The following is a 22,641-nucleotide window of genomic DNA, read 5'->3' as shown; positions in this document are numbered from 1 at the left end:
TGTGTGTGTGTGTGTGTGTGTGTGTGTGTGTGTGTGTGTGTGTGTGTGTGTGTGTGTGTGTGTGTGCGAGCGTGTGTGTGTTTGTGTGTGTGTGGGTGTGTGTGTCTATTGTGAGTCTGAGTTTCAGCCTGCGTGAGGGTGGGGCTTGCCAAATCTAATTCTTCACAGATCAGTGGAGAACAGACCTGTGGAGTTGGAAAAAGCTCAAAAATACACTTTTTTTTTTTACAGGGTTGTGTTTCTTAGCTAATGTTGTGCAGTTGAAAAGATGGATAGATAGACAGACAGACAGACAGACAGCCAGACAGACAGACAGACATATGGATAGATTTTTCCCATTTAATTTCAAAGATAAACCAAACCACAAAGCAAAAAATAATCAATTTGGAGACCAGTACTCACAAGAATAGAAAAATACATACACTCAGCTGATTCCAAAACCTGGAAGTCCCAACTCAGCATTGTGAGTTGAATGGGGGCCATCTGGGTATAATACATATTTGTCTGAATAAAAAGGGGAAAAGGAAGAGAAGACAGATGAACTGAGACACTCAAACAAAGCAGGGTAGGAGAAGTGTGTGTGTGTGTGTGTGTGTGTGTGTGTGTGTGTGTGTGTGTGTGTGTGTGTGTGTGTGTGTGTGTGTGTATGTGTCTTTGTGTGTGTGTGTGTGTTTGTTTTTTTACGCGTGAGAAATTGTTGTCGTAACAGGCAAAAGGTGGTAGTTAAAGGTAGCCTTTCATCCTCGGGGAGCGAGCCTCCTCTGCTAAGTGATCATCCGGCTGCTGGGACATCACTCCCCATCTTTCATCTCCCTCCCTGGAATTAGGAAGAGACCGCAGAGTGTGTGTGTGTGCGTGTGTGTGTGTGTGTGCGTGTGCGTGTGCGTGTGCGTGTGCGTGTGCGTGTGTGTGTGTGTGTGTGTGTGTGTGTGTGTGTGTCACTCTTCATCTTTCATCACAGCCTGGATTTGGAGACGTGTGGGTGCGGTTTGATATGAGCCAGGGTTGGTGTGTGTGTGTGTGTGTGTGTGTGTGTGTGTGTGTGTGTGTGTGTGTGTGTGTGTGTGTGTGTGTGTGCGTGTGTGTGTGTGTGTCTGAGATATAAGGATACAAATCACACGTCTTTCTTCTCCACCTGTTGCAATACCCTCCAGCTCTTCGCCTCTTGGCTTCCATTCTCAGCCTTATCCCCCCCCCCCCTCTCTCTCTCACTCTCTCTCTCCCTTTCTGTCACCTTCACTTCCTCCTCCCCACTCCATCCATTTGCTCTCCTTTTCATTTCCCTCCATTATCTTCACTCTCACGCTCTTTCGTCTCACATTTTCTGCTCGCCCCCCGTTTTAAATCTTGCACCGCCCCTCCTTCCTTTCTCCATTCCTTCCTTCATTCATTTCTACCTTCCCCACTCGCTTTCTTCCCTCCTTCCTGCCTTCGTCCCTTCCCTCCCCCCTGAATCCTTCCTTCCTTTCTACCTTATTTTCTTCCTCCCTACCTCCTTCCTTCTCCCTTGCTTCCTTCCCTCCTTTCTTCCCTCCCACTCTCCCTACCTCCTTCATTGCTTCCCTCATTTCTTCCTTCCTTCTCTCCTTTTCCTCCTTCCTTCCTTCATTCCTCCCCTTTTTTTGTTTCTTTCCTGCTGTCGCCCTGCCTTCCTTCCCTCGTTCTTTCCGTCCTTCCCTCACTCCCTCCATTCCTTCTTTCTTTACTTCTTAGAAGGGATCCTTTCCCCCCCTCTTCCTACCTTCTCTCCTTCCTTCATTCCCGCCTTTTGGTCTACCCTTCCTCTGTCCTCTTTCCTTCCTTCCTTCCCTCCCTGCCTTCATCCTTCCCTGCCTCCATCCTTCTCTCCTTCTTTCTTCCTTCCTTCCTTCCTTCCTTCCTTTGTTATTTCCTCCATGTTCTTTTGCTTTTCATTCTTCGTTTTCCCCGACACCCCACACCTACATCTCTTTGTAGTGGATAAAAAAACAATAGTGAGTGTTCTTGCGCCTTATGGGCTTTGTTCCCTATTATTTTTTAACAATACTGAGAATGAAGTGATTCATTCTCAGTCATTTTAATGGAAAGACAAATTTCATTTTCACCATTCCAAACCAGTCTTCCCCTCCATCACCAATTCAGTGGGCACTAGGTTAACCAGCTCAATGGGAACTGTCCGTGGTTCTGAATCAATGGCAGCTGCCTGTATCACCCACTAACACATTATTTCCCACACTCTCTCTTTCTCTCTCTATCTATCTCTCTCTCTCTCCCTCTCTCTATCTCTCTCTCTGTTTTGACCGCAGATCATCCAGGACCGAGTGCACTCCCAAGTCTCCCGCAGTGGGTTACTGTGGAACGCCCTGCCCGGGGGTCTCTACGCCCTCCCCCAGTATTCCACAGACCCTGCCCGCTTCCCTTTTTACTATGCCACCCTGGGTAAGTCCCTGTTAGAGCCCCCGCTTTGCAAGTTGTTGTCCTTAAATATCACCATTAAATAATAATAATACCTCATAAATAAAGAATGATGAGGTATTAATTTGAAGGTTAACGTTCAGAGTCAAAATTTTTAAAACCCTTAGCCAAGCGCTTAGAGTTTAAGAACATTTCCTTCATATGTACCGGTAGAGAGAAATCCAAGAAAAGACCTGTCTTGTCTGATGTTCTGTGGATGAAATGTACTGGTTCGATTTATTCCAGTTCCTCATCACTGACCTAACTGTCTGACCTAAAGGAAACTGTTCTAATAACAATTTGTAGAATAACTTAGTTTATAACATGTCCATACACATATTTCTACCTAATACTTCTCTCTCTCTTCCAAATATATGGTAAATACCTTAAATTAATTACAATTAAAAATGGTCTTAAAAGGTATTAAATTAAACTCTGATACCTACAGGACTGCATGTTAATGACGTGAGGTGTTGCATAAATTTCCCGACCTCATTACCACATGCAGCAGGCCTATGCACACAGATCGATGGATCAGCTGTGGTTACATTTATGCATGGAGCATTTTGTAAATAGGATCCTCTGGCTAAACGTGTCTCACCTGTCGCCTGTTCTCAGCTCGTATCGATGTCCTTTTTGCTGTGTTTGGAAGGAAGCTGAATTTATGTTCCATATAAAGAACTCTTAAACAAGCCATAAAACACTGCAATTTGAAAATAGATCTTAATACCATATACAGTAAGTGTGGTTATAAGTACAGCATTTTGTGTTTTAAGCTTAAATCTTTTTCATTATAATTTTCTAAATTGCTTCATGCTTATTGTTTCTTTTGCAAAACTCAGTGTTCTTGACTCATTTTTTTGCCAGTTTGAGTGAAAAAAAAAAGGTTTCCCTAAATTTACAGTTGAGGTTTCCAGAGGAGTTGAAGTAGTGTCAGGACCTAATTGTGAGGATCTGTTGACATTTACTCAAAGTTTTTATCAAACAAATAATTTGTTGTTAAACCTGCAAATTTCTCAAAGGTGTCACAACCTTTAAAAGAGACTCGTAAAAACGTGCAAGTCCGTGCAACATTTTCACAAGAAATGTTCCTTTAGCTGAAATGAAATTCCTTAGGGATTTAGGTTGTGTTTGTGTTTGTCCGGTAAGCGTAAAAGCCAATCTAGTTTTGTCCTGTAAGCTAGGTTCTCTGCTTTGTGTACCTGGCCCACCCGGTTCAGCCATTCCATTGTAATACAGCGACCCCTATGAGAGAAGTAGCAGTAATTATTCCACAACTGATATCCGCTGACCCCTCTGGGTTGGCGTGCAGGCTCTGCTGGCATGCCGTTGTGGCCTTCGCTCTGGAAGAGATTTTGGGCTGCAGCTTTAAGTCTTAACTACAAAAGAATTTAAAAAAAGTTTTGGAACAAACTTTGAAGGTTTTGGAATACAGCAAAATATTGATGGATGGATGGATGGATGGATGGATAAATAATATAGAATAAACCTAAAATGTACTACTAGAAATTAGAATATAATAGATTGATTGAAAATAAACATAACAATAAATAAGAAAAATCTTCCAAAAATTATCAATTAAAGAAAAAAATACATCCCCAAATTAACTCGTGAGAAAAAATGGGCAATATACAATGAATCAAAAAATTAACAATAAACAATTAAAATAAACCTGCAAATTAACAACAAATATATAAAGTAACTATATAAATAAATAAACCTAACAATAATTCAAAATATCGATCTGCATCAATGACTCACATTTTGATTGTGAAACATTTGAAAAACTATTGAAAAACAAAATAGTTATAACAATATAATAACATAACAAGTACAGTATTGCAGAAGATGAGCCTTTCAACATCCAGGTGAGGTTGCTAGTTTCTCTCCTCCGATTAAAAACAATCCCATTAGCGTCGGATGGTGCCGGCATTCAGTTTGGGCCAAATTGCCCTCACTGGGCCTTTAGTGAAAGAGATTGCTCGCTTGCGTCGGGATGTTGACATTCTCCCCCGTCGTCTGGAAGGAGAGTTAGGAGTTAGGAAACTTTATTGACAGTGCAAGAAACAAGCGGAGAAGGCCAAAACGAGAGGGATTAAGAGCGTGTTTTTGTGTGCGTGTGGACGAGGCGCTGTAACTCAGATGGATGTTTGCCTTCCCCTGTGGAATTGTGGACGCAAGGGGACAAGCGGAGGGAGAGAAGGCTGGAGGGGATGAGAGGGGGAGATGGATAGAGGGAGAGGCAGAGTGGTAAAGGTTTATGCCCGCGCGGTAAATCACCATTTTAGCTGCTGTCATCTCCGATACTCCTACGAGGGGAATGAGTTGTTGTCGACGCCGGCATCTATATGACAGTCTCCCTCTGCTAACTTTCAATAACTTTTGATAGCTGACCGCGCCCAACTTTCTTTCCCCTCGGAAGTGTGAGAAGTTCGTGCTGAACTGGCTGTGACAAAATCCACGTTGGAGCAGTTTAAAAGGTCCGACTAATGGTTATCATGTGCAAAAGATGATTTTCCTAATTACTAATTGATCTCTGTCTCTGGTTTTCTTGTGCAACTCGGGCCGGATCTACCATCGGGTCATCCAGAGCACCCAGAGTGCCTGGGGGCCCGTGCATGTGCAAAGAAATACGATGGGAAGTCCTCCGGCCCATGGAATGGAACAGAAAGTTCCAGAGGCTGAGAGACTTCCGGTGAACAGGAATCAGAATCAGAGTGGGTTCAGCTCGAGAACATTAAAGAATTATTAAATCTGTGAGTCGAACTTCCACTCGCTCCCAGAGTCATTCAAAAGATTAGTTCGCCATGGATGAATTGTTTGCGAGCCTGTGTGTGTTTAATTCAGCGTTTTTCAACAACTGTGCCCTGTGAACTCCTCAGGTGTGCCAGGGACATATTTATAATTCCACTTAAAGTAAATGAATAATGGAAATTCGCTCTTGTCTTGCTAGATCTACATGAGCGAGGCAGCTCTGTGTTCATCTCAATAAGCTCGACAGGGGGTGAGGGGGCTTTGAGCTTAATCGCCCAGGGGGCCATGGAGGTCTCAATCCTCCCTGTGTGGAGCAATAAATGCCCCAGACGGAGAGTTTGTCAAAATGCTGAAGTGGTTCGCCTATAGGAGGAAGGATCCGATGTGAATCTATCTGATGCAAACACAGTCTCTCTGCTAAAATAAACAACGCCTACTGTGGGAGACTGTGATGACTTGTTTGAGTGTGCGTGTGTGTGCGTGCGTGTGCGTGTGTGTGCGTGCGTGCGTGTGGGTGTGTGTGTGGTTACAGAATCACAATTGCGTCCCTCTGGGGCTGCTAACTCACAATCCTCTTTCAACTGCTTTTAAAGCTGCACAGGACCTATGAAGACATGCCAGCACAGAGGAGGGCGGAAATAATTGGATTTCTCCCTCGTAGCAAAAAAAATAATAGAAAAGAAGATAAAGGAAAAAAAAAAAAGCCGAAACAGAGACAGAAAGTGAGAGAGGATGAGAGGTCGTCTGTAATGGGAGACGAGAGATCGCTATTAAGTGTACATTCCATCATCTTGATGACAAGTGAATTTTAGTTCCTCTTTGTGGCAAAATAAGAATTGTGTAAAAAAAAAAAAAATAAAGAAAAAGAAAAAAAAAAAAAGAAGAGAAAAAAATTGCTTCTGAAAACAAGTACTCAAGGAAAAAGAAACCCGATAGCTTCTCGCTCGCGGAGCACAATCTCTCCGTTTCATGGCAAGTAAGATGAGTTTTTCATTGCGTATTTGACTTGATTCAGCATGAAATAACAAACCCTTCGCCGTAGCTCTGCCAGAGAGAGAGAGAGAGAGAGAGAGAGAGAGAGAGAGAGAAAATAAAGATTCTGTTCCCTGCTTTGTCGCCGTGTCTGCGCTGCTTTCCGGGGTCCGCTGGGTCAGCGTCTGGCATTTCTTCTGTCGGAGTAGCAGTCCCCTTTTTTTTGGCGTGAAGGGCTAATGAGCGGGTGACACTGTCCCCAGGGTGGTCAGTGATTGGGGGGAGTCAGTTCGAGTTCTATTTTACACATGTGCCCCCTTAACCTCAATCAACGGCCGGAATATTTTTATTTTAATCACCTTTTTTTTTTGTAGTTTTTTTACTTTCTATGAGCAAGACACTTGGAATGTCACTGATCGAGACTACAATAGGTGTGTGCGGCGGTGTTTCTGGCGCTGAAATTCGGGTGGGGCACCTTGCTGATAAAGGCATAATGACCTTTTTTTTTTTTAAGCGCCACACACGGACACAGCAGGTGTTTTGTCTTCCGATATGAAGTCGAATTGATTACAGTTTCGTCTTGAGACCATTTTAATTAAACATTGATGTTGAAATAAATTAAACGAACAGCAATTTCACGCAGTCATTTAATAAAGCAGTGGAAACAATTTTTCCTCACGGAAGCTCTGCAGCCTGCAGATCGTAGAGCAGACAAACACATGACAAAGTAAAACTTTTACTCAGTAACCCAAGTAGAATTTAGTAGAGGTAAAGGTTGCTTCACGCATAGTGACAGAGATATTAATCAATAATAAGCCATCACCAAATGCAGACATACCATCCTCCTTCCCACAAGAAAATAACTTAAAGCCTGTGGCACACACAGCCCCACATGATCCACAGCGCAATCGGTGCCAACAGTGCCCCAGGCTCTGGCGGGTTATCTCCCAAAAAGGAGCCTTTCTGTGTGGAGTTTGCATGTTCTGCCCGTGCTCACATGGGGTTTCCTCCACCTAACGTCAGTAAGGACCCCCACCAAAAACATGCACCCATCAACATTGTCTGATCAGCGATGGACATTTGGAAGCAGGTCCCCGGGCGTGTCGACGAATGCGGCCCACTGCTCCTGGCTGGCCCCCCCGGAGGAAGGACAAGCCAGGATGGGTGAAATGAGGCCACATTTCACTGGCCACCACCCAAAAAGCATGTGCGTGTGTGTGTGTGTGTTTGTGTGTGTGTGTGTGTGTGTGTGTGTGTGTGTGTGTGTGTGTGTGTGTGTGTGTGTGTGTGTGTATATGTGTTATAGTGTGGTGTGTCATGTGATGAATAAATATTCTTCTAATCTCTTTAAGCGACCACGAGCTGCGCTGGCCTAGCAGCAAACCCATTAAATAGATATTTTTACGTCACCTCAAGAATGTTGTTTCTCTTTGTATCTTAAAATACAAATTTATCTCAATATCAAGCAAAAGTCGAGTTTCACAATGTATGTTTGGTGCAGTTAATATAGTTGAAACAAGGACAGCACAAATGTAAACGCGTTGCTGTTGATAAACTTACCACTCTGCTGCAGCTTTTCTGTGTGCTTGAATGCCGTGCTTGAACGGGCCAAACCTTAAAGCCTTAAAATAAAACCATGTTAAATCTTCTTTTTGAAAACAGGAAGCTCACATTGTGACTGAGCAATTGTTGACATTTTTTTATATGAAAGTCGTTTTTTGCACTCACTGTAAATCAGCTCTTTTGGCTACGTCCCCTAAAAAAAACCTAAAAGTGAAGGCAACCTACTGCTCTGCATTTTCAAGCCTTAAACCTTTGTTAATCACAGTCAAAGGGGGAAAATCTGATGCCGTGAAGAAAAAGGTTTTATCTCCTTTCAACAATGTCTATCCTATCCTTTAATATTATATGTGACCCACCGCGTACTTTAGGGTCATTAGGCGGCTTTTGAGAAAAGTGGAATTATTTTGGAGTTTAAAAGTACGGACAACACAACTAATTGTAGAGTCTATCAATATTAGGAGTCACACCCCCGTGCAGCGCTTTAACCGCCTGTTTACGGAAGTGACGTAGGTGCGTGACGCAAAGGGTTTTTCTTCTTCGCCGTTGCACAATAGTGGCTCCGTGTGCGTAAGAGTAGTACGATTTAAAGGTTGAACTCTATCAAAACGGTTTCACATTGTGACTTCACATCACATGGAATATGGATGACTGATCTTCACCTGGACGTCGCTTTCAAGAAACGATCGATAGGCGTTGTTCAGCGCCCCATGTAATGTAACGGGAATATTTATCTCCACGGTTTACATTTTTCTACTATTTATAAATCAAAGTCGGTACGTTGAGAGGAAAAAAGAACACAAAGGACCACGAATCTGGAAAAATACAATTTTCCTTCAAGAAAGGTTTTTTCAACTTATTTGGCTGCCCTGGCGATTTCAGAAATGCGCGAGATGGCGGCTTTTGCTGTGGTGGGACACATATTATTATCAGATCACAAATCAATCCAGCAGTAGTTCATATGATCTCATCTCCCTCGAGTGGAAATATCATTATATAGTCAGCCACAATGATTATGAAATGGCTGTTTATACAAATGTTAATTACCAAAACTAAATTATTAAACAACATTTCCAATGGCTTGATAATTATTGGCCGTGTTAATAAATAACTAAGTGAAAGTAATAAGAATGTGCAATTGAAAATATTTTTGGGAAATTTTAGCGTGTCTGGTTGTTTTGACAGAGGTGGATTTTAAAAGCATTATTTACACGCTCCCGGGTGGCCTTGGCCTTGAGACATACAACAGCCGGAGAATGCTGAGTGATTCTCAGTGCTCTCCTCATACCTCGTTTTAAAAGGTTTTCATTTGCAATTTGTTCCTACGGTTGGAATGCATTCTCACCCTTTGGATACGGGCGGGTCCGGCCAGCGGGTCTGTTGGGCCCTAGGCGAGTTCTTGAAATTTGGCCCGCCTCCCCAAACATAATTGAACCTCTACCCAGCAAAATCTGTCCCGACGGTCAGGACTTCTGAACTCTTAACAGTAATCCCAACACACACACACACACACACACACACACACACACACACACACGCACACACACTCCCTGCCCTGGTGGTGGAACCATAGTATTATTAATGCAATTATTACATAACTAACAACAATAACAATGGACAGATGAAGACATATATGGTGTTGCTGGTATTGGCTTGGCCACCATTCAGCAACCATTTTTATCGGAGGCTAATGCCCAAAAACGCACAACATGGTGTAAGGATGATGAGTCAGGTTTTATTTATTCCTTTTATAATTTAGTCATAATTTACCACCAGCGTCAGCTTTGTGAAAACATCACCTTCATGTGTATTCCATTACAAACAATTTATGTGGTTGCGTGTAATCTACAGCATTGCAAATAGGCCTTGCACACGTCACACTGACTAGCCTGGACCCGGTGTACTGCCTATTATTTATTATATATTATTATATTTCTTCGATATTAGGGGTCAAGTCCTCAGGGCTGGAATGCTATTGTTATTGTTCAGATTTGTATTATTATTATTATTATTCTCCTTGGCATTGTTGGGCTAAAAGTGTCTGGCCCACGACAATTGAACCAGGATGTCTCAGACATCTCGTGGTTCAAGTTTGACATCTTATAAAGCTGTCTGTCTGACAACTATGACAACTTAAGACAACCTATTCGGCCCTATTATTGTTTTATTAATGTACACATTTTATTTACATATTGACCTTATTTGCACTGAAATGTGGTGTACGTAAGATAATTTTCCCGGTGTTGGTATCCCCTCGTTAGGGACCCCTCGTCAGGTGCATTACCTGGGGTCGTCCACGTCTGTAAATTATTAATTTCTTTCTTCTGTAAAATTCTTGGTTCAGAATAAATGTCACAATAAAAATTGTCATGAAAATCAACAAATGATATTTTCACAGCGTGATTTCTTTATAAACAAATGAGGGCAAAATGGTATTGTTTGAAAGTTTCAGCAGATATTGTTGTTGTTAGATTTTATTTAGAAAGTAAAGTGCAAAGACCGCAGATTTTATAGGGAAACAAATATTTTGCAGTCATTTCATTATTATCAAGACTTTCCCCATTAACTAAAATTGTATATATATATATACAAATATTGTTAAGAACGTGTTAAGAAAGAACGTAAACATCTTTCTGAAAATCTACATTTTATAACCACTATGCAAAGGAAATGCACCATCATAACCGTCACCCAATACTGTGATAGTAAATCAAGAAAGCTATTTGCATGCGGGATATTTTTTTTTCAACCAGTAACTAAACTGAAAATAGCACCGGAAAACAACTGCACCCGCACTCCGATCTCTGTTCGGCTGACAGGAGCAGAGCAGTGGTGATGTGCAGTTGTGGTTGTGTTGCGCCCGCCGCCGCCTCCCGGCTCCCTCTTCCTCGGTGCCATCAGAGCCTGCCTATGTCGCCTATAGGATGAGCCGGCCCTGAACTTGCATGGGCCCCAACCATTCCAGGGCCCTAGGCGATTGCCTATATTGCCTAATGGACAGGCCTGCTCTGGGTAGGGGGGCCTTTCGGTGACGCTCGTCAGACAGTGGTTAGCACTGTTTCCTCAAAGCAAGGTGGTCATGGGTTCGAATCCTGGCCGTCCCATGTCCTTTCTGTGTGGAGTTTCCAGCTTCTCCCCTTTCTTGTGTGGGGTTGCTCCAGTATCCTCCCACCATCAAAATACCTGTATGTTAGAGGTTAATACTCATGTTGGTTCCCCTGACCCAGGCACTGACAGAAGAGCTGGAGTTGGTCCCCAGGTGCTGCACTGCAGCTGCCCACTGCTCCTAAGTATACGATGGGTCAAACGCAGAGGACATTTCCTCCAGAGGGATTAATAAAGTATACATGAAAAATGAATAAATAGGTGCTGGAAATGCTGTAGAGTACCGCTACTGAAGAGATCATTTCGATGGGTCTAAGTTGAAGTAGTGATGAGAAAAATGACTCCAGTGACAGTATATAAGTAGTTTACTCAACTACTTAACTAAATGCTTATTGGATGCCTTTTTTCGCTCTAAATGTCTCTGAGAATATAAATAATTGTAGGTTGAAATAGGCTGTTTAACCTGTTTGTGAATAACAGACACAAAAACTAAGGAAAAAATTTGAAGGATATTGAAAATAATTAATAAGCCAATTTTATTTTAGTTAAATAAATCTCAATTTGTCAACAATTATCCAAATATTTGGGATCAGGAGCTCTGGAGGTTAAGTGGGTCGTCTAGTTTATCGGAAGGTTGCCAGTTCGATTCCTGGCTCCTCCTGCTAGCATGCTGTAACATCCTTGCACAAGACACTTTACACCTTATTGCTCCTGATGGCTGTGTCCATCGGTGTATGAATAATTGTAAGTGGCTTTGGCCATAAGAGTCTGGTAAATGATGATGTAAAAGATGTAACAAGGAGTAGTGCTTTGTTCGAACCAAACTCAAGTCAAACGTATTTGTGTCAAAATGTTTTTTGTACATAATAAATTAAAACAACACTCGAGCAGTTGTCACTCGTTGCTTTCCACCTCTATTTGCAGCTCAAGAAAGAGGGTTATAATGGGGTATATTATTTCTCACAGAAACGCCTTGAAGCTCTTGGTGAATTTTGTTTGGTCTTCCGGACCCAGTCATTAAGAAAAGATCACGTTGTGTGTGTGTGTGTGTGTGTGTGTGTGCGCGTGTGTGTGTGTGTGTGCGTGTGTGCCGCCTGCGTGCCTGCGCGCGTGGGTGCCTGGGTGTGGGCACCTGGGCTCCCTTTTCCTTTTATTTCAATGAATAGGATGGAGGAGCCAGCCCTGGTTTTTGAGAGACCTCGAGGCCACGTGCTGCGGCTCCATAAATAGACCAGACTTGCAGTCATGTGTCAGTGAGATGGATGGCGGTGCTCTAAAGAGCGCTCTGCCTCCACTTAGCCATGAGGATGCATGTTCCCCAATTCCCACACCCACACGCCTGCGATGCCTGCTATGTTGTTGCTGCGTGTGTCCCTAGAATGGCTTCGCTAATATGGAAAATCGAGTTAATAATAAAGTGTGTCCTCTTGATATTGGTTAAAGGGTGGGTTCGCTTTTTTTCAACCCAGACTTTTTTGTTAAATGTTGGTTCCCATCATTTTTAACCGTTCGTAGCTCAACCCCATTGAACGCCTTGCTATCGAGAAACTTATAGTACCACTCTGTTGCAGCTTCTCATGCAGTCCAAGCTTTAAAAATGCAAAGCACGACTTGCCTTCACTTTTGGCGGGAAAAAAATGGAGCGGTGCAACATCCTGTTTCTAGTTTCTTACGTTAGCGTCACAATATTATCGTCTTCAAGATATTACGAGGGCTTGATATTGGAATCTGCACTTTCATGCCGTTGCCCAAAACATCCTCTGGCATTCAATACCGATCGATCAGTATTTTTTCTCTTTAGCTTCAAGGACCCAAAAATACCCCAAAAAACTCCACGGTTTATACAGTGGGATGAAATGCGTCATTAAGCTATAGCTTTACATTTTTGTTATAGTTTAGCGATAGCCAGACATGTTTTTTTTTAATTTAAAACAAGTATATGACCTTTAATTCAGTATTTTCAATACCAGTACCAATACATTTTTTCTTTTTTTATACTGTAAATTGAAATGGTACTGAGGCTTAGTTAATATTGCCATTTAAGGAACAAATATGTGATGTTCACGATATCTGCAATAACACCCTGCATTTATTGAAACTCAAACTCATATAAGATTTCTCTGCTGTGTCTGTTTTTCAGGTGAGCTCCCGCCTCAGCAGTTTGCCGCAGTGATCCACGTGGTGACACCGCTGCAGGCCCAGATCTCCCCCTTGGTGAAGCTCATCATCGCTGTAGCCAAGTCCAAGTTTTGCGCACAGGTGGGAAGTAGTGATGCGTAGTGAAGACCCATGCATGATTCGTTCATAGCAAACAAATCTTTGAAATAACTGAGGAGCTGTGAGTCATGCATTCGCCACAAGCCCCGCAGCGAATCTTCTACTCACAAGCAGAAAATAATTACCGAGGATTAAATTAAAGCGAAGAAAGGATGAAGGCATAGTTCATATCTGACTAATTGTGACTGATGTACACTTTGTTTTCTTCTTAAAAACAATTTTTTGAAGGAAGTCAATGATTCTTGTATGAATTCCATTCCCAAATCAGAGCCTCTGTTGTCCTCTCTATGTAACTTTTGGGATCTGGGATTTGGCGCCGCTACCGTTTCTGAGTGCTCTTGCACCTTTACACCACTTTTGTAAAACTCGGTCCAATGTCCGAAAATATTTTATTTTACCGGACATCTTTGAACCTTGTCAGTCTCTTTTCAATAACAGTCTATGTAACAAACGCAAATATAGTGTACAGCTAGGTAACAGCACACCTTGCATGGGCCGCACCACTTCGGCGAGCTATTTATTGAGTCACTCGTAAAAATCTCCAAAAAGAGCTGAACTTTTCATCACTAATGAGAAGCTACAGTATGTCATTTAATTTGATTTTTTAAATATCACCTTTCACAGGATCTTCAAATCTCTTAAACTTGACGTAAATACACCGATCAGCCACAACATTAAACCACTAATAACCACTTATATTGTGAAGCTGCCCCTCTTGCCGCTAAAACAGCTCTGCCCATTGTAGGCACTTTCAGCGGTGGAAAGGGGTCAGCATGGACACTCAGACCGGTCTGTGGCTACGCAGCCCATACACAGCAAGCTGTGATGCACTGTGTGTTCTGACACCTTTCTATCATAGCAGCATTAACTTTTTCAGCAATTTGTTCTACAGTAGCTCTTCTGTGGGATCGGACCAGACGGGCTAGACTTTGCTCCCCACATGCACCAATGAACCCATGGGTGTCCATGACCCTGTCGACGGTTCACCCGTTGTCCTTCCTTGGATCACTTTCGGTAGCTACTTACCACTGCATACCAGGAAGACCCCACAAGACCTGCTCTTTTAAAGATACTCTGACCCAGTGGTCAAGCCATCACAGTTTGGCCCTTGTTAAAGTTGCCCAGATACTTATGCCTGCCCATTTTTCCTGCTTTCAACACATCAACTTCAAGAACTGACTGGTCACTTGCTGCCTCCTACCCCTTGACAGATGCCATTATAACGAGATGTGCACTTCACCTGTCAATGGTTTTAATGTCATGGCTGATCACTATATATTCCATGCATTTTGTGTCCTTTGCCCATGTAGATTGTGGTGTTGTGGAACTGCGACAAGCCTTTACCTCCCAGGAACAAGTGGCCCTCCACCAGCGTGCCTCTCACTGTCATTGAGGGCCAAACCAAGGTAATGATGCCAAAGTATTATATGGGTCATTTGAACAGTTGGTCACTACTTAACAGTTCTCTTGTGCTGTTCCAACCCTTAGAAAAGCCAGAGACATGGCACAAAACTACCAGATAACGTGCACCTATCCTTATTGATCAGTTTTATCAGTATGTTTCTCGGAAGTGTCAAATGTTTGTACAAGCAAAAAAAGTTCCAATGCACACCTGTAAGTACTTTTCCTTGATTAACTCCACACGTTGCAAACCATGGTCATGCACATTGCTCCTCATTAACATATATTAACATAAGGAAACGCAACACAACTACAGCAGACATCACTTTGATTAGACCCGGACTAAATGGTTATTTTTTGTTTGATTTGGAGGCTTGAGATTGAGCCAAGTTAATTCAGACTAACCCTACAGCTGTAACACCTCTCCTCCTCCAGACTTCCTCCTTCTTCTCTCTTGAGAGGTTTGTGAATGTTTCTGTCAGTCATCAGTCTTGTCTCCATCTACACCAGACCTGGGTATTTAAAGACCTGCAGGCCAGGTCTTGCCTGGTAGGCTGGTTCTGACTGGCCCGTGGGATCCACAACAAACCAAATTACTTTTTCCCCCTTTTAACAGTTAAACATCTGAGAAACATCAAAATGGCTATAAATTTGAAGGCGGTCTGTGAGGGCAAGTTTGCTTTTTCTCAATTGATTGGCAAGCCAACTGGTAAAATGTATTTCAAGGCACATAACATATCATGAATTAATTCCCATGAAATTTGGAGTGATTGTTTTTTATTATAAATGCTGATGATTGCTATAATACAATCCAATGGTTAAGATATGAAAAAATTTGCTTAGCCCCCAACGGCATTCTGAATTTCCCATGGGGCCATCAATGGAAAAATAATGGCCCACCCCTCATCCACACCTATGAACAATGTCAGTGTCCATCCACTGCCCATTGCTGTCCTGCAATTCAAGAAACCCACTTAAGAAAGAAACCTGGGGTTTAATGGCTACAGACCTTGCTCTGACCCCTGTGGTTACAATGAGACCACCAGTTGGTCCACAGCGGCGATAACGCCCATAGCTCCACAATATCTCTCTTACAGGATAGAATATGAGAAATCAGCCAAGCGAAAGGAAAATGACATCTGCGATCTAAATGCAGACCTGTCATCTAGCTCAGTGTCTTTTAACGGCTGTTTGCTGTGAGAGCTCGCCAAGTGCGGTGAAAATGTTTCAAATTCCACCAAAAAAAAAAGGAAATTAGCTTTTGTTTTACTTTTCGAAATTTTTGATTGAAATTGCCATGGCTGTTATAATTTATCTAATTTATCAGTATCAGCAAAACAGCAGCTCTGTGTTCATCAGAACAATCTAAAGTTTCTCACTCAAATTGGCAGCAATACGTAGTGATGAAAGGTTCAACTCTTTTTTGAGATTCGGTTCTTGACGAACCAGTCAGTAAAAACAGTCGTTCCATATTCTAACACGATTCATTTGTTTGGTTCAGTTGGTGCACAGTGAGTGAGGGAGGACTTTGAACGAGGTGAGCGAGAGTCAGAAGAGTCTATTTAGCGCTTGTTGAGTGGTGAATTGATTTGTGACCCACCGCAGTGAAACACACAATGTTGCGCATTTCTAAATTCTCCACGAGCCAACAAGTTGAAAGAAGTTGAAGAAAGCTTTCGAGAAGGAAAATTTGATTTTTCCAGATTTGTGTTCGTTTGTGTTTTTTTTCTTTTATCTCTCAACCTATTTATAAAGCTGAGTTTGATTTACCAATAGTAGATAAATGTTTAACCATCGAGTTAAATATCCCTGTTACATGGGGAAACAGTTAATTTTTCGAGATTCTGAACAGCGCAAACGCTGATTGATTGTTTCCTTTAAAGCGACCATCCAGGTGAAAATCATCCCTTCATATTCCATGTGATGTGAAGTCACAATGTGAAACCGTTTTGATAGAGTTCAATCTTTAAATTTTACTAGTTTTACACACACCTGGATACATTATTGTGAAGGTGGTGTAAGCCACGAAGAGGAAACATTGACGTCACTTCTGTAAACAGATGGTTAAAGCGCAGGACGAGGAGCCTTCGGTTTCACTTGTCTGTGAAACTTTGATCTCTGTGTTGTTATGGATTACAAGAAGCGGGTGGCGGAAGCTCTAAATTATATCGCGGACCTTAATTTGAACAGTGCAATAGATCCAAGTCAGTATAAGCAGCTTGTACTGGACTTCATTTTCCGCAATGAAAGTCAGTTCTCTGACAGCGACGCCGAGAACGACAGCAATGCTGAAGCTGATATTGGCGTTGTCCCGGACTTGGAGAACATTTCAAACAGCGGATTTCAACCTGAATGTGATGATGAAACTGAATATTTTTAAGAACCACCAGAGGTGACCGACGACACCTGGACTGGACAGAGCCAGACAGAGCTACCTCTTCCACAAGATCAGAGAGTTTTGTGATGACGATGCCCAGGACATCACCTGAGGCAGTCCCAAACAGGCTCTCAGAGTGTAGCTGGAGTGCGGTTGGTGTTAACCACCATAATAACTCTAAGAACTTTGAAGATATTTGGCATAAACACATTTATATATTAAATGGCACACAGAGGTTGATGACGCTGTTCAACATTCCTTATAAACACAAGAACAATGCAGAGATTGTCCCATTCAGCAGGGTGTCAAGTGGCCATGTGGCAAGTAGCCATGTGGTTTTGTTCGTCCTCAAACCATTTGCATTCTGGGAGCTGGCTGAATGGATCCAAGTGTTGGGGAAACTTTGAGTGTGATTATCTCAGAAACATAGTTTTCCGCACCGTCGTCATTAACAAGCCATAGCTTTAAAAATATTTGCTTGATTCGCACAAGTGACCATGTTTTGAAGCTGTGATTCTTCAGTTTCAAATGATGCAGAAAAAAAAAATCTCCAAAATGACCGCCAAATGACCCGAAAGTACGTGGTGGGTCACATACAGTATAATATTAAAGGATAGGTTAGACATTTTTGACAAGGAGATAAAACCTTTCAAAAGGTACCAAATGTACCTAAAATCATATTTACATATAATTTTGTCAAAACTATTTATTTTTATTTATGATGATTCAATACAAATTTTACCAAATATGTTGGCCTTTTCTTGCCCCGAACTAGCCCTCAGTAATTATTTTCAGTTTGTGAATTGAAGATTCACTTGCTCCCCCACTCTTTTTAGTAATTTAAAAGATTTGTTCGCTACTGCACGAATCTAGCCACTGGGGGTGCACAAGCCAGTGTATCATCAGCCGGTCCCAAGCCCGGATAAATAGAGAGGGTTGCGTCAGGAAGGGCATCCGGCGTAAAAACCATGCCAACTCAAACATGTGGACAACAAATCTGATTTCCATACCAGATCGGTCGAGGCCCGGATTAACAACGACTGCCACTGGTGCCGTTAGCCAACAGGTTGCCAGTGGAAATTGTGCTACTGTCGGCAGAAGAAGAAAAGGGGGGGTATGGTGTGTCCGGAAACAGCAGGAGGGGAAGAAGGGTAGGAGAGTAGAGTTGAGAGTAGGAACTTGGACGTTGGCACTATGAAGGGTAAAGAGAGAGAGCTGGCTGACATGACGGAGAGAAGGAAGATAGATGTACTATGTGTACAAGAGACCAGGTAGAAGGGGAGTAAGGCCAGAGGTATCGGAGCCCGGTACAAACCATGGAAAGGATGGCAGGAGAAATAGGGTAGGGATAGTCTTGAAGGAAGAATATGTCAATGGGCATGTTGGCGAAGGGATCAGAGACATAGGTGACGGGAAGGTGATCGGTAGGTATTGTGTCAAGGAGAGGAATATGGAAGGACAGATGGTGGTGGATTTCGCCAAAAGGATGGAATTGGCTGTTGTGAATACGTATTTCAAGAAGAGGGAGGAACACAGGGTGACATACAAGAGTGGAGGGAGGTTCACACAGGTGGGCTACATCTTATGCAGGATGTGCAATCTGAAAAAGATTAGTGACTGCAAAGTGGTGGTCGGGGAGTGTGTTGCTCGGCAGGATCAGATGGTGGTCTGTAGGATGACTCTGGAGGCCAAGAAGAGGAAGAGAGTGAAAGAAGGAGGAGTGTTGCATGCAATTTAGGGAAGAGGTAAGGCAGGCAATAGGTGGGAATGAACGGTTACCAGATGACTGGGGAACAACTGCAGAAGTGGTGAGGGAGACGGCGAAGAAGGTACTCGGTGTATCATGCGGGAAGAGGAAGGAAGACAAGGACTCTTGGTGGTGGAATGAGGAAGTACAGAAAAGCATAGAGCAGAAGAGGTTGGTGAAGAAGAAATGGGATAGTCAGAGGGATAAAGAAAGTAGACAGGAGTACAAGCTGATGCGGCACAAGGCAAAGAGAGAAGTGGCAAAGGCAAAGAAAAAGGCATACGACGAGTTGTATGAGAGGTTGGACAGTAAGGAAGGAGAAAAGGACTTGTACCGATTGGGAAGACAAAGGGACCAAGCTGGGAAGGATGTACAGCAGGTTAGGGTGATGAAGGATAATGATGGGAATGTGCTGACTTGTGAGGAGAGTGTGATGAGAAGGTGGAAGGAGTACTCTGAGGAGTTGATGAATGAAGAAAATGAGAGGGAGAGAAGAGTGGATGATGTGGGGATAGTGGATTAAGAAGTGCAGCAAATTAGCAAAGATGAGGTGAGAACAGCATTAAAGAAGATGAAGAGTGGAAAGGCAGTTGGCCCAGATGACATACCTGGGGAAGCATGGAAATGTTTAGGTGAGATGGCAGTCGCGTTCCTACCCAGACTGTTTAACACTATCCTGGAGGGGAGAGGGTGAAGAAGAGAAGAAGTGCACTGGTACCCATCTTCAAGAATAAGGGAGACCTACAGAGCTGTAGTAATTACAGGGGAACAAAGTTAATCAGCCAAAGCATGAAGCTATGGTAAAGGGTAGTAGAGGCTAGGTTAAGAGGAGAGGTGGGGATCAGCAAGCAGCAGCATGGTTTCATGCCAGGAAAGAGTACTACAGATGCAATGTGTGCTTTAGAATGCTGATGAAAAGTACAGGGTAGGCCAGAGGGAGCTGCACTGCGTCTTTGTGGATTTAGAGAAAGCATATGATTGGGTTCCGAGAGAGGAAGTGTGGTATTGCATGAGGAAGTCGGGGGTGGCAGAGAAGAGTGGTACAGGATTAAATGAGGGCAGTCAGACAGTAGTAAGGTGTGTAGTGGGAGTGACAAAGGCATTAAAAGTGGAGGTGGGATTGCATCAAGGATCAGCTTTGAGAACTTTCTTGTTTGCAATGGTGATGGACAGGTTGATAGATTAAATCAGACAGGAGTCTCCGTGGACTATGATGTTCATGGATAACATTGTGATCTGTAGCGAGAGTAGGGAGCAGGTTGAGGAGAGCCTGGAAAAGTGGAGGCATGCATTAGAGAGAAGAGGAATGAAAGCCAGCAGGATTAAGACAGAATGCGTGTGCCTGAATGGGAGGGAGGGTGGCGAAAAGCTGAGAATGTAAGGAGTGGAGGTGGAGAAGGCACATGAGTTCTAGTACTTGGGGTCGACCTTCCAAAGCCCCGGAGAGTGCAGGAGAGCGGTGAAGAAGAGAGCAGAGGCAGGATTGAGTGGGTGGAGAGTGTCCGGAGTGATCTGTGACAGAAGGCTTCCAGCAAGAGTGAAGGGGAAGATCTACACGATGGTAGTGAGACCAGCCATATTGTAGGGTTTAGAGGCGCTGGCACTGACAAAAAGGCAGGTGGCTGAACTGGAGGTGGCAAAGTTGACGATGTTGAGATTTTCATTGGGAGTGACAGGATGGACAGGATTAAGAATGAGTACATCAGAGGGACAGCTAAGGTTGGACAGCTTAGTGGAAAAGTGAGAGAGGCCAGATTGAGATGGTTTGGACATGTGTGTAGGAGAGATGAGAGTTACATTGGGAGAAGGATGCTGAGGATGGAGCTGCCAGGCAAGGGAAAAAGAGGAAGGCCAAAGAGAAGGTTTAAGGATGTGGTGAGGGAGGACATGCAGGTGGGTGGTGTAAGGGAAGAAGATGCGCAGAACAGAAGGTATTGGAGGCAGATGATCCGCTGTGGCGACCCCTAACGGGAGCAGCCGATAGAAAAATAAGAAGTTCGCTACTGCACGAGCAAATCATTTGTGAGTCTCGCATCGCTATAAATAGGCCATAATAATAAGCACAGTTATATTTGTTTATGACATTTTCAGTGTTTAACAGGATTGTGGTTGGAATGTGGTTTCAATGTAAAAAGTGTACTGTGGCAGAAAAAAGGTGAGGGGTCACTTGGGAGATCTTACTTCCTGCCCTTTTCTATAGCCTTCAAACTGACCTCGGAGAACTCATGATACATGAGATGTGGTGAATAAAGCCGATATGATCTCTAACATAGCTTTCCCACCATGGCGTATCTTTAAATAAAAGGATAAAGGAAATAAGGGAAATTATGAGATGTGATATTTGATTTTTGGCAATGAGCAGATGGGGTATGACGCTGTTGTGATTGTTCTCATTCAAAGAGTTATCGAAAGGCAACACATACACCCAAACACACACACACACACACACACCCCACACACACACACACACACACACACACACACACACACACAGACAAACACACAGATGCATAGATGCATCTCAGTCACTTAGTGAACACCTCCAGACATCCCCATACCAAAATATACACTCACACAGACACCAAATTTGATCAGCAAATCTTGAGCCCTTTCTCTGTTTCTTTTTGCACACACAGGAAATAACGGTTCTCACCTCGCTCTCAAAGGCTGTGTGGTTCCACCAAAAACCACCAACTGACTACAGGACATTCTTACTGGACACATTATTTAGTGGACGGTTCTTCATGTTCCCCACATTTTTCTTGGGATGTTAAAATGCTCATAATTGCTATGTAAGTTATTGGATGGCTCAGGAGCTCTTAACCTTTTTAGCCCATGACCCTGTCTTGAGATCCCATGTTTCTCCTGACAAATGATGCGTACCACTCAGAGCTAGTTCTGTCAGACAACTTGATGGCACCACATGCTATCACGTCCTAATGGCCACTTTATTCAAGCAGCCAATCCCTCCTGCCGTACCTGCTTTGCTGCATTTCTGCACTTCATCTGTTGGGCTCTACTCTTCTATCCAGTGGGTGGATTCAAGCTCATCACTCCTTTATTTGTAGTTCACTAAGTATGACTATGTTTGCTGTACACCTCGTCAGGAGTGCCCAGAGGCCAACCTCAAACAATGCATAATAAATAAACAATAAAGTTTAAAGTAAATCTGAGAGCTGTCTGTCAGAACAGCAAATTGAGTGTGTGACAAATACTCTACTCTCTACACTCTACTCTTTTAAAAAAGTATTATTGTTTTGGAGCCAGCACCACCAATTGTATGCGTTATAATTCACATTTAGGCCTTTAAATAACAGGTTGAGGGTTGATTGGAATCTTTCTTACTGTACTTTCAAAACTGACACGGGCATTATTGGTCAAAATGTGAATATTCCACACTCCACAGTGTATTCGGTAACTGTCTCATAAGAATTTTTCAGTATTGGCTAATTGTATGATTTCATAGAGCATGGAGGGATTGCATTATATTGTATTATATATAAATAATATTTCTATAAAGAATATGTGCCCCACCGCAGACTTTAGGTATTCTTGGATTTTTTTCGCATCATTTGAAAGTGAAGAATCAGAGCTTCAAAACAAGGTGTTACTTGTGCAAATCAAGCAAATATTTTTAAAGCTATCATTTGTTATTGACAAGGGTGTGGTGTGTGTTTCTGAGATAATCACCTTCAAAGTTTTCCCCCACACTTGGCTTCATTCAGCCAGCTCCCAGAATGCAAAAGGATTGGAGGACCAACACAGCCGCATGGCTACTTGTCACATGGTCACTTGACACCCTGCTGAATGGGGACTTAAAATCCTATAATGTCTCTGTGTGTGTCTAAAATTAGTATGACTTAAAGGTTGAACTCTATCAAAACAGTTTCACATTGTGACTTCAATTTTGAGGAATGATCTTCACCTGGACTGTCGATTTAAAGGAAATGATTGATCAGCGCTGTTCACAGTCTCGGTAAGTAAACCGTGTTTCCCCATGTAATCTAACGGACAA

General features: G+C 42.9%; 1 protein-coding gene across 1 annotated transcript in view; it reads left to right on the top strand.

Moving 5' to 3' along the window:
* Positions 1–22,641, top strand: part of LOC307247973 (exostosin-1) — a gene marked incomplete at both ends in the record, with an annotated part of 239,236 nt that overhangs the window by 177,318 nt on the left and 39,277 nt on the right. The window contains 3 exons of the mRNA XM_080024150.1: positions 2,286–2,418; positions 12,965–13,083; positions 14,412–14,507. Coding sequence (XP_079880276.1) covers positions 2,286–2,418; positions 12,965–13,083; positions 14,412–14,507 — 348 coding nt within the window. The remainder of the gene's footprint in view (positions 1–2,285; positions 2,419–12,964; positions 13,084–14,411; positions 14,508–22,641) is intronic.

This window comes from Zeus faber, assembly GCF_960531495.2.
Source record: "Zeus faber genome assembly, chromosome: 2".
Classification (NCBI taxonomy): Eukaryota; Metazoa; Chordata; class Actinopteri; order Zeiformes; family Zeidae; genus Zeus; species Zeus faber.
Note: the sequence above shows the minus strand (reverse complement) of the source record. Positions and strands in the feature narration are given on the sequence as shown.